The following is a 17,622-nucleotide window of genomic DNA, read 5'->3' on the forward strand; positions in this document are numbered from 1 at the left end:
TTTTCTTCTTTCATGCGCCTCACCTTTCAAATGTTTTTTTTTCCTGATAAAAACTTTCCTGCTCTTTCCCTCCTGTCATTGATCATCATACGTCCTCAAGGTTGGCTTGCTGACATACTATTTTCAGGGTCTGGGACTGGCTGAGTTTGAGCGTTCAGAGTCACCGTCAGGCATTGTTCAAAAATGTTCCCTAAACATCAGCGACCGTCAAAGGTCAGGACTCTGAGAATAACTCCTGTGATATTTAGAAACACCTTTTGTTTCCTGATAGCCCAGCTAGCAGTGATGCTGAGGTAACAAGAGGAGTCAGTTGGCATGGCAACTATCCCTGTGACCTCTCCAGTAATAGTACCTGCATAAAGGTCTGTTATGCAATAGGCTCAATTTTGGGTCATGGGTTATTCATAAGTGCTGACCTTGCTTAGAGCACCTTTTGTTTTACATAAACTTCATGAATTAAAACAGTGAGTGCAAGCTGAGTCATGCATCTTTAACTTTTCAGTGAATAACTCACGCAGCAAACTTTCTCACTGTTGACAAATGTTATTATTATCATTATTTAAACAGTTATTTGAAGTTGCTAATTACAATGATGTTGTTAATTATATGTCCGTCAGAGCCAGAATTTGTCTACATTTGCACAAACTCTAAAATAAAAAGGTAAAATAGGCATGTTGAGCAAGTATTCACACCCTGAGTATTCAGATACTGGGATCTGATGGTAGTGGAGTGCTTCTATTGGAAATTGTACTCAAGTAAAAGTACATAAATGTACTTAAATTCTGAAAAGTAAAAGCAGTCGGTGTCGTCAGTCGTGTGACTGTGTTATGTATATGATATTATTAGATTATGAATACTGATGGTTCATGTGTTAGTAGCATTTTACTGTTGTATTTGTCAAGTTGGAGCCAACTTGACTTTAAATACTGTATGTAATAAGCTAGTCTGGTCTACTCTCTGCAACTAGGTTCGTATTTTTACTTAGAGTCATTAATACTTCTCATTCTGTGGTAAAGTTCAGATCTTTTGGCATTAACAGAATTCAGATGAACAGACAAGCCCTCAGCACTTGGCCCAGCCTCAGGAATATCTGCATAAATGATTCACGACAGAGGAAATATTGCTCAGAGGGGCTGGTGTGAGGCTTTGTGGGCTAATGTCGCTCCTTTGTGCGCAGATTATCACCCATTCTTCAGGCAGGGGGCGGGAGAGAGATACTGTTGAGCGGACCAGCAGCAGACTCTTGGAAATCTGCTCTTCCCCTCACCACCACCACCAGCGCTGCGTAATCAGGCAGGTCCAGGGCTGAGGCGCACCGAGCCACACAGAGCTTTGCTTATTGATAAGACTCCTAGGAAGGAGAGGACCGCAAGCTACCGTGCGACGTTATTCAGACGTTCAGCCTGTGAGCTGGGCTTTGGGACGCGACACGGTTAAAGAGAGCCTTCGAAAAGAGAAGTCAGCTGGATTTTTAACTCATTGTCACTGGAATAATTGAAACTTTACTCACTTTCCGTCCTGGATAGCTCTCTCTCTTCTTGTGAAGTTTTGGAAGTTGTTGCTTGGAAATGTCGTTAAATCTTTTCTTAATTAAATGTATCGCAATCCACTTGCGCCTGTAGCGGAAAACGCGCACTTGTGCGCGAGCTGAACTAAATAGAGAAGACTGAGCATCACGCTGAAGAAGAAGAGTTTGAACTTGGATGTTTGTTATTTATCCAGCACGGAGGATTTTTTTTCTACTTTTCAAGTGGGACTTAAAAGTTAGAAGCGCCCAAGCGAGCACGAGCGCTTTCTTTTTCGGATATCTCTGCTGGAGACGCCACAGTGGGCACAGGCGGTCTACGCGCGCGCAGTTCCGCAGGGCGAGCCGCTGTCCCCCCGCGCGCAGTGCTGAGGAGAGAGGGACTCTCGCGCTTCCATAAATGCCCGGTCCGTCGAAGAGGCTCGAGGCTGGGCAGCAAGATGAGCTCGTGGGTACAGCTGCTGCTCGCGTTGCTGGCGGCGTGTCTGCGGTGTGGCGTAGCCGAGGTGAGTGTGCGTCAGTCTGACGAACTTTTAGAGCTCCTTCACCTTCACTGTTACAGCTATAAGTAGTCCGACGTTAGAGTTAACGAATATCATAACAATACATAAAACCCCGAGTAAGTTTTATTGGAAATACTGTAAAAGCATGCTATTATATGTAAACTTACGGTTCTGTTTAAACCATAGATTCTAACAACTACTTCCAAAATATCACTTCAGCATTATAAAATATGGTGAAATACTGCATGGGATGAATATTTTAGAACTCTGGAGCTCGTGCACCTGTTTCGGTCTAGACTCAAAATTCAGTCTTTCCCTTCTTGCTTCTGAGAGATCCTTGCAGAACATAACTGTTATTCCTCTCATTAACTGGCGTTATGAATGGATGCCCAGGGGCAGACACATGCAGAGGTCATCCTCTGTGGGTGATGAGCCAGCAAACAGAGGCTGCCATGATAGGCTCTATTACAGCTGGATGCTCCATGTGGGTGAAGTGAGGCATGCATGGATCCAGATGATGAGCGAGGCCATAAATCAGTCAGAGAGCAGCATCACACTGTAGCATCATGTTATAGAGGCCACATGTCGGTTACAGTAGACGACCAGGGGAGGCCATGGTTGCAGTGACGTTTTTTTTTTTTTCTTCTAACTTTGACACCCAGTGTGAAATATATCTGCATCAATGCAATGTTAATTGCTTGTCTTGCTCAGTGTTGGGTGTCTAAAAGGTGAAATGCAGACAACAGCAGCTGAAAATGTTTGTTTTTTTTTTTTTTAGTTAAGGGATATTGCTGTGGACTCAGGCTATGCTCTTATTAAGCCTGTGTCTGCCTCCAGTTCTGCACTGCTGCTCCATTTTAAAACAATTGAGTCTGAATAAAACTTTCTTAAAAACGTGTGAAAATGAACAGGCAGCGGTGAGATATGGGTGCAGGGTTGATGGGCAAAGTCTGGGGTCAAACAGGAAGACCAAACTTTACTCAGGGTCTTGTCTAGGTCAAGTGAGGCTTGACGATAACTGACATTATGCTCATTTGAGAAAAATCTTGGCCTCTCTTGCTAAAACAAAGTCCATATACAATTTCTGATGCTCATTGAATCATATTTCTGCCTCTGTTCAGATTTCATCTGTGTTTCTCACCAAGACAATTCTTCTCCACAATGAACCGCCAGTGTCAGTCACTTGTAAAAGTAAATAGGGTCAAAACACACACAATTAACATGGGAAGTGGAGGTTTGAACAAGTCAGCAAAGAGGGCACAGCCCATTTGTGAGTTTGCCTTAGTTTTTTTTTTCATCTACTCAGATGGAAGGGGGTGGTTTGCATTGCTCGACTGAGGGACTTTTGCACATGTCGCAAACTATTAGCTGTCAGGTAGAGTTAAAATAATAAAAAAGGATTGGAAACAATGCACACAATCTCACAGCAGGAAGTGAGCTGTTAATGCAATATATGAGACTCATCTCTTATCATGAACTGGCGTCAACAGCGGTTTCATTCCTCCTTTAATTCACTAAACCCATAGAATTTACTGTGTGCATATAGTCTTCCATCACCGGGACTATTTCACATAAAGGCAGAGTTAGGGTGAAGCACGGTTATGATGGATGGCTTTAAACTCCTGTCATCAAGCCCTCGTTTCATCTAATGGCCTCTGCAGGCACCACATGTAAAAGAAAACTCAAATCTGACAGGCCGAGTGTGTTGGAGGGAGAGGGCTGCAAAGGCTTTGAGGTATACAACCAGGAATTCCCCTTGTTTAATTTTAAAGTTACAGTATGGCAGCTGTGAAATGATGGAGCCTGTACACAACGTTCAATCACGTCTTATGAAAAGGACATTATTGTTAGAGAACGTCTTTGAGACACATCTAATCTTGTGAGTGGGTGATAATTCAAAAACCTGCCAACGTAAGAAGTGCTGCTTATACTGAGCATATATATTGAATGGGACCACCAACGAGACTTTTAAATTCAGCGAACACAAACTCATCATTATCCTTACTTGCATCAGGTGCCTTTCCAACTCACAGCTAAATTATGACAACAAAATTAATTAACGTCACATTTATTCACACATTCCAGTTTTGCGCACGTGTAGGCAGTTTCATTGACTACATGTGAAACCTCACACGTGTGCTGCTGCTGCTGCTGCTGCTGCTGCTGCTGCTGCTGCTGCGCCGGCAGCAAACTCGACCCCCTAATTATGTACGATTAGATGTTCCCTCTCCTCCCCTGCCCACTGCAGCCGCTGCCTGTACCTGGCATTCCTCAATGTGTCCAACAGACCTTCAGGGGATGGGAGCTGGCTTCAGGTGAAAAGTGCTGGATTGTGTCAAAAGGGTTTTGTTTTATTTTTTTTTTTGGTTAATTGGTTAATGTTAATTGGCAAAAAGTATACAGACAACAATATGAGAGCAGTTTGGTTCAGCTTCTGAGAAGAAGAAGTCTTCTGTGTTGCTGTAGTCAAAATGAATAGGGCGCTCCTGTACCTATTATACTTCACAGAGCCTCTTTAAGGCATGGATTACCTTAGGCTTACTGATTTCATCCTTTTATACTCCTGTATACGTACGCACAGGTCATATGAAATTCCCCCTATTCCAGTATCTTGAATATGTCATTATCATGCCGGAATTGAACCTTATCAATGTGTGTTTCCACATTCTGTGTGTGGATTCTGAATCTGTTTACATCTGTTTTGTTTATCAGAACCAAAGTGTTTATTTAGTATTTCCTGCTACACAAATCGTCATGACAGCAGGCACCGCCGCGAACAAAGGCACACATCCTATAATTAACATCAGACACAATTAGCCAAGCGGGCAGATTTGCTCCGTTTGGCGAAGGGAAGAAATCATCGTGATGACTCCTCTGGGGCATCGGCAGCTCTGCGGTAGAGATGTGAGCGTAATCCAGAAGGCATTTCCCTGCTGTATAACTTGACTCTGAAAAGAGAACCAACAATAGGGGAAAGTCAATGGCGTACAGTATGGGCAGGATGAGAGTACATGTTCATGCATGGCTGGCTGCTTCCTTTGGCTAAAACCTGCTTCCCGTAGGGCTTCATTATATTCTGCAGAACCTGAAAGGAATCTCACACAAAGACACAAAAATATCAAGGCAGACAACCTTTCACATATTGCATTTTTCCAAAAACTGATCAATGTTAATTATCAGACAGTGAACATTGTGTTTACTGGTGAACCAGCCAGAGCACATGTGCTGCTTTGAGACCATCTTCACGGGTTCCATCTCACCATGAGCTGACAAACCACATTCACAGCATTTAAACCAGTGTGAGGAAGTGTCTCGACCCATGTCTGATCTTTGTCCATTTTAACCCGTCTTTTATTCATCTATTATCCGTCTTTTTTTCAGATCCACCGCCCTTCTCTCCTCCTCTCCATATCACTCCTTCCCCCACTTCCTGACTCCTTCCTGACTCCTTTGACCCCTAAATGTTAGCAGATGAGAAGACACAACGCCAATAGTCATTCACCCTTCTCTTAGTGACCATTGTGTGTCTGCTTTGGTTAATACTCCCACCCCGCCCACCCCCACCCAAGCTGTCTTACCCATTAATGACTCGGGGGGGTTAAACCCACAGTCAGTCCATAGAATCACAAAGCAGAGCTGTTGCTTGGTTTTTGGTGTGGTGGCATGGCATCATATCTTTTGTTATTATCAATAAATCCCATAAGAATGAATTTTCCAACAAAGAAGTGTTTCCTGTGGAGCCACAGCCTGATATTGTTCATGCCTTCATGCTAATGGTTATTCTTCTCATCATGTGCACTGCTGAACAAAATGTTCAAATGCTTCCATTCCTTTTCCCATTATCACGTTCTGAGATGGTGCAGGGTGTCGTATCTTATTTCTTTGGTCTCTGATATTGATTTGTACATACTCATGTGTTTCAGGGGGACCCTCTGCCTGCAGCCCTGGTGGAGCTGGTTAGAAACAGCCCCATCTCCTCCATAGAGGACCTTCAGCTCCTGCTGCTCTCTGACTCCGTAGGTAAAGACCAGCGCATTCTGATATTACTGTTCATAGATGTGGGTGTTATTATGAATCCTAACACAGTTATGCTCAGTTTCTGTTCTTATTTTAATCATAACAACAACATTAAACTTTCACCAGTTTCACCAACAGTTTTATTTCAAATCTTATGCCAACACCTACGCATCTACTTATAATAACACTGTTTATACACAGGTGGCATCCATAATTTTGTGTATCTGGAGCGCATTTATTAAGTTTCATAAAAAAAAAATAAATATATATTTTAGCTGCAAATGCAAAGGTGGAAGGTATTGAATATGTTGGCAACAATCTTATGAGAGACATCATTGTCTGCTTTTCATTGCATGCAGTGTACACATTAAAAAGGCAGCATAAAGCCAAAGTAGAAAGTAGTTGTACAACCTTTGGCGTGTGAAATCCTTTCAAAATAAGTGCATAATGTTTTGAAATCAAGCAAAAAGATTTTCTTACTTCTAACAGATGGCAGTGGAGACATATGGTGGATGTTGTCAACAGCTCAATAAATGAACCCTGGTGATGCAGAGACAACAAATTTAATGCACTAAATATGCTGATTTATGTAAAGATGTTCTGTCATAAGTGTCGATTTTGTCATTTATAGAATGACGTGCAATTTTATCTGCAGAAAATGGATTAATAAAAGGGACGTGGGCTGTGCCAACATGACCTGAAAACTAGCATGACAACAATAAGTAGCTACTTTTCAAGCCTAATTGTGACTTGTAAACATCACCAGCAATAAAACTGACTCAGACAAACACAAAAATACACACACACTGACACACACACACACACACACACACACACACACACACACACACACACACACACACACACACACACACACACACCAACAAACACAAAGTCAGAATTATAATGGTGCAACAATTACTTTACTCACATGTGAGCCCCACACCCTCCATGTTTCTCCCTCTCCTGTCTGTCTTCCTGTTGATGCTCCCATTTACATGGCTGCATGCAGAGGGCGCTATAAGGCCTTAGAATAAAATATACTCCACATGCCAAAAACAGACCATTCATAAATCAGCTGCTATGTTTACATAAGTCAAATGCTGCATTTGTTTATTGTTTTGTCTCAGATGAGGAGGACGGGACTTCTGCAGCCAATGGAGGTCATAGACTGCCGAGGAGCCTGGGTGAGCTAAGCCCCCCTCCTCCCTTTTATGCCATTTGAAAGACCAGTTTGTTGAGTATTGTGAATGGATGCTTCACTGCTTTTACTCTCATGTGGCTTCTTTTAATCTTAAAAACCATGACATAGCTGACGATGAATGCATCAGTTGAATATCTCTCTGTTCATACTCATAAATAGGTTAATAGAAGGTTGTGCTGGCGTGGAAGATTCCTGATTGTGAATGTAGAAGTACTTCATCCTCATTAGTGCGTGTGTGTTTGGTCCCACTTCCTGGGAGCTGATTAATGTGACAAGTATGGCTTTAGTGACACGGTAAAATCCTTCCCATTAACCTTTTTCTGCGATCATGTTAAAGCAGATGTCTGAATTACTAGACACCAATCTACAACAGTGGATCTACACTTTGCTGGATTCCCTCTAGCATGAGGAGATACTAATGACCCTACATTAATTGTCATGTAAACTTTGCCTGATATCTTATCTGTGTCCTTCAAACAGAACAGTCTAATCGAGCAGTGAGACTTTGTGAAGCAAAGCGGAGTGAAATTCCCTCATATTTCTGTGTAACAGACCAACACAAATCACTAATCAACAAAGTAAGATTAGAAGAGGTTGTAGCATATCTACTCATTTGAAATGCATGAGTGTCACATTATAATCCGCCTGGATGTTTCCGCTTCACAGCTGCTAGAAACAGGCTGCTGTGCTAATGCACGATAGTTGTAGGTGAGCAGCATAATCATAGCCACCATTGTGTAAAATGGTACAATGGGCTTCAATGATGAGAACTTCTTATGGCACTTCTGCATAATGTTAACAAGCCAGGTGAGTCACGATGGATGAATGAGCACTGGAAATGAATGTTGTGAATTAATGAGGCCTCTCATATTTGCCAGACGCTCATCTTCAAGCAACCTGGGAGGGTTTAGATTTCTGCATATTTGAATTTTTGTGTTTTAGTCTTTGTTCAATAAACACACATACACACATATTAAACAGGGGTTATTGGTCTTAATAGAATTGATAATAGAGTATGACCGGTAATGGATGGATTACTGAATAGGCACAAGCACAGAGGCCGAGGGATCAAGGGGCCCCCTGTGCTTCACCTGAAAAATGTCAAAGAAAGACATGCAAAGCGAATAGAGACGTAAAAACAACTGGAACAAGATGCAACATGACCACAAATAAAAGCAATATGACATCAAATAGACAGCGTCAAATAGCAGACAACCACAAAGACACACAAAGTGACCACAAAGAGACGCAGAGAGACTGCAAAGAGATGCACAACAACTAAAGATATAAAAACAACAGCAAATAGATTTTTACATGCCTGTGCTCAAGAGCAATATTGCTTCGTAATCCATCCATGCTCACACTCAGTCATGTCTCATCCTTCAGATGCCCAGCCAGCTCAGCAGGCTCTGTGTAAAGTTCGTACAGAGGTGGTGGAGATCACCAGGGCAATGTTGGACCGTAGCAACGCTAACTTCCTGTTATGGCCACCATGCGTCGAGGTGCAGCGTTGCTCTGGCTGCTGCAACACCAAGAGCCTGCAGTGTGTCCCTGTCGTCACACACACCAGATACTTGCAGGTAAACAACCACACACACACAACACAAACGCCTGAACATTTCCACGCGCAGCATCCCAGACAGGTTTGTGTTATCGTCCTCTGACATCTGCCATCGTCCTCTCAACCTCTCCAGGTCATGAAGATTGAGTATGTCAACAAAAGACCCACTTATGCTAAAGCAGTGGTGTCAGTGCTTGATCACGTGGAGTGCCGATGTCAGCCCGCTCCACGTCCACCTGTGCCCAAGAAAAAGTCATCTCGCAGACAACACAGCCACCAGCATCGAAACCAGACACTCAGCTACGGACATGAACAGGTACAGGACAAATGCTATCAGCTGTTGGGTAGTATGTAGTATACTTTATGTACTGCACACCTTAGGTATGCAAAAAAACTTCTGGCACAAAATAATAACAGGACAAACGCATCCCAGCATTGACATTGGCACATTTTAGAATATTGGTTTAATCAAGCGCTAACAGTTTTGTTCAGGCTAAGGTGTGTAATCAATTTTCCTTTGTGGCCTTCATGGTTTTTTAGTAACAGCAATAATGCAGTGGGTTGATTTTAAACTAGATGTTCAGACATATTTTAACAGTAAAATTAAATACATTGAAGAATCTTTCTGTAATTTTGTGTGGATGTCATGCAGATGCCTACAGCATGCATGTTACTGGTACACTGAATGTATGCAAATGTGTAGGATTAACATGTCAGAAGAGTGTCTGTGGGCTAAACTGAGATTTAGCTGAACTGATTTTTGTTGATTTTTATTGTCAAAGGTCAAGATGCACTCCAAGGATGAACTCCATCAGTGGGATGAGCTGAAGCAGAACCAGAGGGCCCACCTGGAGGATCTCCTGGAGCAGCACTGGAACCCCAGAGGAGACACCTTTAATCAGCCAGGAGAAGGATACAGCCTGGCTGGGGAGGACCCGTCTCGCTCTGGAGAGGCTGTTCTTTTTGCTCCGCACTGGGCACATAACTCCAGCGGGCTGCTTGAGATTAAAGACCAAAGTGGGAATCCGGAGAATGTGCAGAGGAAGAATGGTAGGATCTCAGATGGCAACAAGACTGTTTCCTCAGTGGATAATGTTGGTGTTGAGGTAAAGAATAAGCTGGTAGAAGGTGGGGACGGGTTGCTGCCCAACAGGACTGAAGGGAAAGATCATGAGGGAAACGGGAGCAGGGACGAAGGCACCCAAACACTGAGTCCATTATGGCAAGAAGACAAATCCAAATTTTCAAAGAGCCACACGAGTGGTTTCTCTCACCCTGCGACTCACAATCCTCAAGCCAAGCTCAGTCCCACTGAGGCAACCAGTGAGAGAGCTGGGAGCAGGTTCCGACCGACCAAAGAGCCCAATCCAGAACCTCGAGATCAGGCGAGACGGAGAGACAATGAGACTCCTGAGGAGGTGAGGATATTACAGATTGAGGAGGAAAAACTGGAGCAGGAGAGAAAAGAGCTTCTACTTCTCCACAAGAGGCTAGACCAAGAGAAGGAGATACTGAGGCAGCAGCAGATGAAACGAGAAGAAGAGGAAAGGGAGAAAGGAAAGGAAATGGACAGTCAGCATCACGTGCATGGTAAACATCATCATCATCTGCAAACAGTAACAACACAGAAACCAGGTAATTCACATCATCGTGCACACAAATAAGATTCTGGATTTTTTTTTTTTTTTTTACCTTGGAAGCTGCCATTGAATGAAGTGTTAGATTTCTGTCAACTTATTTTATGATGTCCTCACCCTAAAAATAACAACTTAATAATTTATTGTAATTGTGTTAGAGCTCAAATAGATTCCCTCTTAAATGCTGGTGCGTGCCTCTCTTTGTGTGCAGCAAGCAGTGTTTTTACTGCAGTGAAAATGTTTTTGAAAGTCTTAATTCCAGTGAATATGGACTGAACTGAATATTTCATTAGATAAAAACGTGTTATGAATTGTGCAGATGATTAAAACTATCTTTATACAATAAATTTTGACTTTCAGACTTTACAATGCTCTGGAGGAGTGTTGGAATTTGGAGCACAGGAGTCAGAAACAATCATACACAGCCAAATCTTTATCTGCAACTGCACAGAAATAGGAGTTGAAACAGAATGAACGGACAGAAAAATGTTATGAATTCATCTCTTCCAGCTGTCCAGTACAGCCCCACTCTGTGGTCCTGTTGTACATTTTGATCTCAACAGTATTTTCACAGTAACAGGGCCATGACAGAGAAAGTCATAGATTTTTGGGGATTCTTTAGTAATATGTAAATCCTTTTCTGACAGTGACAACATCTACAACGACCACGCGACTGCCATCAGCTCCAGCGGGCCCCAGACCCCCAGCCCGTCCAAAGAAGAGGATGAGGAAAAATCGCAAACGGATCAGCAAGGCAGCTATGAGAGCAATGCTAATGTAGAACTAAAATAAACCCAGGTGAGTTGACAGAATGTTTGAATGAATGAATTTATGAACCAAACAGTGAAGAAGTGAATGTAATATCTCTATTTACTTAACAGTGTGTGTGAGGTTTAAAGTATGTCTCCCTATGTTTCCCCCTCAGGAACACAAAGTGAACTTGGTGCATTTCGTGGATCCAGAGGTGAAGCAGAGTGACTCCCTTCATATAAGTATTTATTCACTTGTCAGTAACCTGCTCGTCCTGTGAGATCTCCTCCGTAACACTACTAATGACCGTCTGGTGAACCTGTAACTACACCTGTAAGGAGTAAGAGGAGAGTAAGAAGAAGATGGGATATAAATAAAAGGTGGACCTTGTCAAGAGAACATTTGCCTCTACAACGACAGTTGCTGGTATGAATTAACGCGGGGCACCCGAAGACTGACAAAATTGTGTGCAAGCACAGTACCTGTGGGGGGACTGAGACTGCATGGCTGTAGAACTGTGGAAAATAGTGCAATTTCAAATCTCTTCTGGAAGCCTTGTCTTGATATCAACAGAGAGAAACTGCACTTATACTTAGAGAAAACCGAGTCTATAGCGGGTTTAAATGACAAAGTTTGTAGCTGAGAGACTTGCTTTGTGAAAACCACAATCAGACTGGACTACAAAGTGCATTTGGTGGGAAAATGGACATAAAAGTGGACACGACTCTCTTGTGTCATTGAAGAACCTGTTGTATTGTGTTTGGATAATCTAAGAGACAATCATCGATAGACTTCAGGAGCAAGTAATGTGGCTAAAATGAGCAGTATTTTCATGTGTGATAGAGGTCACATACTGAGAGCTCAGTGTTGGGAAGATAAACCTGTGCAGATTTACCCCACCAGGGCCTGATATCATGTATTAGCTCCACCAAACAGCAATAGCCTCTCTTTAATCATATTTAATTATATTTAACTCATTGCAAACACTGGAATCATACAGATGTGATCAGAGAACAAAAACAGAAAATGTTGCATTCGTTGGTTTTGTCTTTTTCAAAATCTCATCACAGGTGTGCAGAAAAAGGTGCTATCTGGATACTAAGTGATAGCATTACACTTGTGACCTGACATTGTGCTATGTTTCTTATTTATTTATCTCTACCATTACTGTGGATTAACTTCCTATTGAAACACTGCAAACGAGGTGACAGATGTGGTTGAGATAAGTAACAGTGCTTCATGACGGCTGTGTGGTTCAAACAGAAAACAGAAAGATCAAAACCTTTTGTGACCTCCCAGGATCATGCAGTGTTTAACTTCTGTGTCCAAAAAGTGTGTACATGTGTTTGTTTTGTATGCATAAGTGTGTGGTATAGTGTGTGTATGGGCTCGAGCCCACACCTAGACTTCTGTCATGCATCTCAGTACTCATGTAGAGGCATCTCTCTGTTTCTCTCTTTAATGAAGATCTGTCTTTCCTCCACTGATTCATGTTTGGTAGAAGCAGTCACATTCCTTTTTAACTCTGGGAAGAGGAGAAAGAAACACCTACCTACAACACATTTTTCTTGAAGTGCCCCCACTGTATTTGGTTTTATTAACCTTCACCACATTGTTGTTGACAGTGAATTTACAGGAAACTAAAAGAGTCAAAACAAAGAAATCCAAAAAGTTTAAAAGGACAGCAAAAAGCTTTCAAATGTAGATATTGCTTTCTCTTGTCCTGTGTGTTTCTAGTAGTAACAACATGTAGAAACACACTGGTGAGGCTATCAGTCTATAATCAGCCAAACATCTTAAGTTATTGAAAAAAAAAGGCTTGTATGTTCTTCCTGCCAACTTACAACTGTTATTGAATTTGTCTGTTTTATTATAAGAAATGATGAAAAAAACAGAAAGTTTGTGATAACTTTGCCACCTAATGCTATTTTCATATGGATATAAGAAGCTAATGTGCTCAAATCTACTTCGTTTTGTGTGTTTTTTTTTAAAACCAGTTTGCCCTCCGTATCCATGAATTAGCCTCCAAAGTTTTGTTGTGAAAAGTGTAATATGCAACTCAGAGAAATAGCCACTGGGCCAGCAATGAATGCAAATGAACCAACTGATTTTAACAAGACTAACAAGACTGTAGCCATGCTAGCGACTTTGAGCTAAATACTAACATCAGCACGCTAACATGCTTATAATGACAATGCTAACATGCTGCTGCTAATCAGGTATAATGTTTATCATCTTAGTTATTATGCTTACATTTGCTAATTTGTACTAAACACAAAGTACACCTGAGGCTGATGGGAATATTATTAGTCGTAAATGAAAGTTGGCGGCAAGTTTCTTCCTGATGGTGCTCGATGGAAAAAAAGGATCAGCAATCCAGTAGTTATCAAAACATTTGACTGAAAGTTAAAAATGCCCTCATGGTGGCACTAGATGAAAGATCTCCAAAGTCACTAGGATTCATCTAGCATAAACATAAATTACTGCGACAAAAGTGTGTCTAAAAACAAACCTTGACTTCTGCACAGCTTCACAACAGCCCCATTTTTACCATAAAACACATAAAACAATCCTTCATGCTGCATCCTGGTCATGAAGCCATCGGTTTTATTATGGAGGACACGCTAGAAGTTAGAAGGATAAAACCAGACTTCTATATGACACCATGAACTCTCTGACTTTCTTACCACCTCATGAACACAGGTTTATTTACTAAACCTGTTTGGCGTGTTGTCTCTACACAGTGCTTCTGCAGCTCTCCAGAGACAACATATTGACTCCTCAGATTCACAGGAGTTCAGGACTACACAACGAGGTTTGTTCAGTGTGACAAAAGAGAGAGAGAGAGAGAAGAGAAAGTGGGGGTTGATGTAGTGTAGGTGAACTCTGGCACGCACTCTCTTTGTGGTTTGATTTTCACATTTACTCACTTGACTGTTGGCTGCAAAAAAGCCCCGACTCAGCAGGCAGCTGCAAAGTTATGTCTGCTAATTATCACGTCAAGAACTCATCTGCTCCCCTGTCTAAATGGAATCATACGAGGAATGGCTTTGAAGCATGAAAATGCTAATACCCTTAGGTTTAAAGCATCTTTAAAGTCAACGGGGCTTACTTACACTACACGTGTGCATTTGTAGTTATGGTCTTCACACATTTGGCCTTAAAGAGCCGCACTGTTCGTCTTAATTTGTGAAAGAAATCACCAGGATTAAGTCTGCACCAAATGACAATTTTGCAGAAAGCTTTCTAGCATCCGCATTTCATTCTTAATCCCCCTGCATGTGACTGCTTCGATTCAGTGTGTATTCATGCATTACCTCCTATTGCCCTACTGTCAATCTCACACAGACGTTCTACTTCTAAACAGCAGACCATCTCCAAATTCAGCATTGAGGTGGGATGCCTGTTTTTCCGCGGGTGTCCGAACAGCTCCCAACCCCCCATGGACTTCAAACAAGAACAGAGAAGAGGAGTACGTGGAAGCTTGTTGACTGTGACAAACACACACAGGCATGCTCACGCTCATTCAAACACACACAGGGGTCAACCACCATGACAGTGAGGGAGGGTCTCCGAGGGACCAGAAACTGTGACTAAACACAAGATGGTTCATAGCTGACTGGTTGACCTTAAAGGATGATGTGGCTTGTTGGGTCTCAACAGCACTGTTACCTAACCAGCAAACAACCACTGGAACAATATAAAGACCCATCGTGACCAGAACCTGATGAACAATTTAACAAAGGACAACCCGTTTACGAACTATGACCCCACCTTTATCATTAGTTAGTTCTAGTTAAGTCCTGTTACATAACATTAACTGCGTTGTTATTCATTGGTGGCCTGCTCCTGGAGTTTACATCCTCTCTGAACTCAAGATGAGGCATCAGAGCTTTTGACTACTCGTGCATTGTCAGTTATACTAAAACTACTTTTTCCAAGGTTTCATTTCAACCTATAGCTGACCTACCCTCCTGTTTGCATATGCACCTGGTTATCTGGTCCCAAAACATGCAGGATAGGTGAACGGGTACATGTTAGACAGCAAAAGCATTCACTACTGTTTCAAACAACCACAATTAAAGGCGGGATAAAAAGCCAGCCATCATAAAGATGAGGTCATGGTGTATGGACTCATCAAAGTATCGCCAAGGGGTTAAGATCAGTCTTTGTTTGAAGCGTGAAGCAGGTAAGGCCAAATGTCTCCAGAGAATTATCGCACGCAGTGCCCTCTGAAGTGATGGAGACAAGTTTGTGTGTGTGAAATCAGGTGTCGGAACATGTGGAGGACCTCTGGGAATGTGCATCCATGCAGAACAGGAGCAGCTTCAGTGTTACTTAACTGAAAGCCTGTTCATGCTCTGTGCTTTTCTCTCATCTTGGTGTTTGGAGGACAGAGGACCCCATCATTTCTTAAACTCTTGCCCAAATGTACATTTTAAAACGCCAATGAGAAAATTTGAAAATTCATGTAAACAATGTGTACATGAATGCTCAACAAAGATGTTTCCACCTGTGTCTTTCTAACTTAAGTTAAATGCTCATCTCTCATCCTGTCCAAGGTCAGCATTAAGACATTATAGTAGAAGCAAAAAAAGAAAGAAAGAAAGAAACTAGAGGACCACATCATGCCGCCCCAGCAAAATGCATCTAATTGTCTTATCTTTGGCATAACTGACTCTGGCCTGGATTCCCTGATGTACGGTAGTGAGGAAACAGGAGGCCTTTGAACAGGAGGTTACACAAGCATCCGTGTGGCGCCACGCACTCCCTACACCTTCCAGCTCTTTTATTTTCCTGTTTTTATGTACGACAGAGGACAGGGACACGCTGTACACAGATGACCACATAACTGCCCTGTCATCAAGCACATACACACTAACTCTGCTCTTTCCACCGACACCCTTTGTCCTTCAGCTGTTCTTTTCTCTTTACGCCGATTAGGGTCAATATGAATCTGTCACTCTTCAGTCATTCAGTCATTCAGCCACTCAAAGCTGCGTCTCTCTCCAGGGAACAATAGTCCTCTGACGATGTCTGTGAGGAATGTGTTTTTTGGGGCTTAGCGTCTGAAAAAGCCAGGAAAGCTGAGAAAACACGTCCAACGCACCTTCCTCTTGCCTTCCACTACCATGGTCAAGGCCAAACAGATGAGCGTGTTCACGTCTTTGCGGGCATCATGACTCAGTCAGTGTGTGTCAAGCTGCTCTTCAACTTCACCAGACAGGAAGTTGTACCTAACGATGGGCTGAAAACACAGGAAGTCGATATCAGCATGCCTGGAATTCCAGCCTTGTGTTTTCTCTACAAAAACAAGAATGGCTTATGCATCGCCGAAGCACAGGTTCATGATATTAATGTGTTTCAGTATTTTTGCATTGCAACCTCATACATACTCATACTTTCTTCCAGAAACTGACAGACTGCTGAATACTCCACACAACCCTGTCAGGCTTGACAGATGTGGAGATAAAAAGACCAATATATTAGATAACACTGTGAATTTGTGTGTGTGTGTGTGTGTGTGTGTGTGTGTGTGTGTGTGTGTGTGTGTGTGTGTGTGTGTGTGACAGAAAGAGAGTCTAGCTATACACAGCTCTGCAGACACACAGTCATATCCACCTGCTGCCAAATTGCAGTATGTACATAAACCAGGTGTAACCTGAAACTGTTGCACCTGATAACAAATATAAACACACACTTATTATGTGAGCAGGTTAACAAAGGTGAATGAGACTAAGGAAAAAAATGGACCACACTAAGTTTAGTGTAGTTATTGAAATGCAGTAGATGCCAATTGTACGTGTAATGTGAATGGACAGAAGGGACAGTTCAGCCATTGGCTAACTCAAAACACAGTATTATTATTCCATAGAAATGTGTAATTTTTGTGAAAACAGTTTTCAGTTTTCAGCAAATTTGCAGTATTAACTGCTCTACAAGCTGCTTTCACACTCTCTACCAGAGAGAAACTACAACTACACAGCTAAAACAAACATGCTAGGCCAAGAGAAAGCTAGCTGGAGAGATGGCCATGACTAGTATGAGCTAAAAAGATATATTACTGTATGTTGTTCAAAAAATCTAAATTCTTATATTATCTGGACAGAAAAAATACATTTTTGATTAACTGAGATCTTGTTCTAATCCTGTGAGTCACTCACAGCTAATGAGGCAGTAGATAAATTAAATAATGATGTAGAAAATCTCTGGCTAAACCTGCCGATAAGTCAGCAGACCTCAGCAGGTTAAATTCATTCATTTGTAGATTCGTGCTGTAAAACTATTACCAGTAATAGGCAGACTACCCTCATTGATATTAATGGGATGGACAAAATAATACAAAGCAACATGGTATAAAGCAACACAATTCAACAGCACCACAAACCACATCCTGGCGAAAATGGTGATTTATGTCGATTCCT

The 17,622-nt window shown here is 42.0% G+C and overlaps 1 protein-coding gene across 1 annotated transcript; it reads left to right on the plus strand.

Moving 5' to 3' along the window:
* Window positions 1-1,162: 1,162 nt before the first annotated feature.
* On the plus strand, window positions 1,163-13,491 carry pdgfbb (platelet-derived growth factor beta polypeptide b). Its single transcript, XM_070982103.1, has 8 exons — window positions 1,163-2,031; window positions 5,952-6,048; window positions 7,176-7,232; window positions 8,636-8,829; window positions 8,944-9,126; window positions 9,593-10,445; window positions 11,095-11,245; window positions 11,373-13,491. Exons 1-7 carry the CDS (start codon window positions 1,966-1,968, stop codon window positions 11,226-11,228), a joined length of 1,584 nt encoding a protein of 527 aa, XP_070838204.1. The 5' UTR covers window positions 1,163-1,965; the 3' UTR covers window positions 11,229-11,245; window positions 11,373-13,491.
* The last annotated feature ends 4,131 nt before the right edge of the window (window positions 13,492-17,622 follow it).

This window comes from Chaetodon trifascialis, chromosome 15 (genome assembly GCF_039877785.1).
Source record: "Chaetodon trifascialis isolate fChaTrf1 chromosome 15, fChaTrf1.hap1, whole genome shotgun sequence".
NCBI lineage: Eukaryota > Metazoa > Chordata > Actinopteri > Chaetodontiformes > Chaetodontidae > Chaetodon > Chaetodon trifascialis.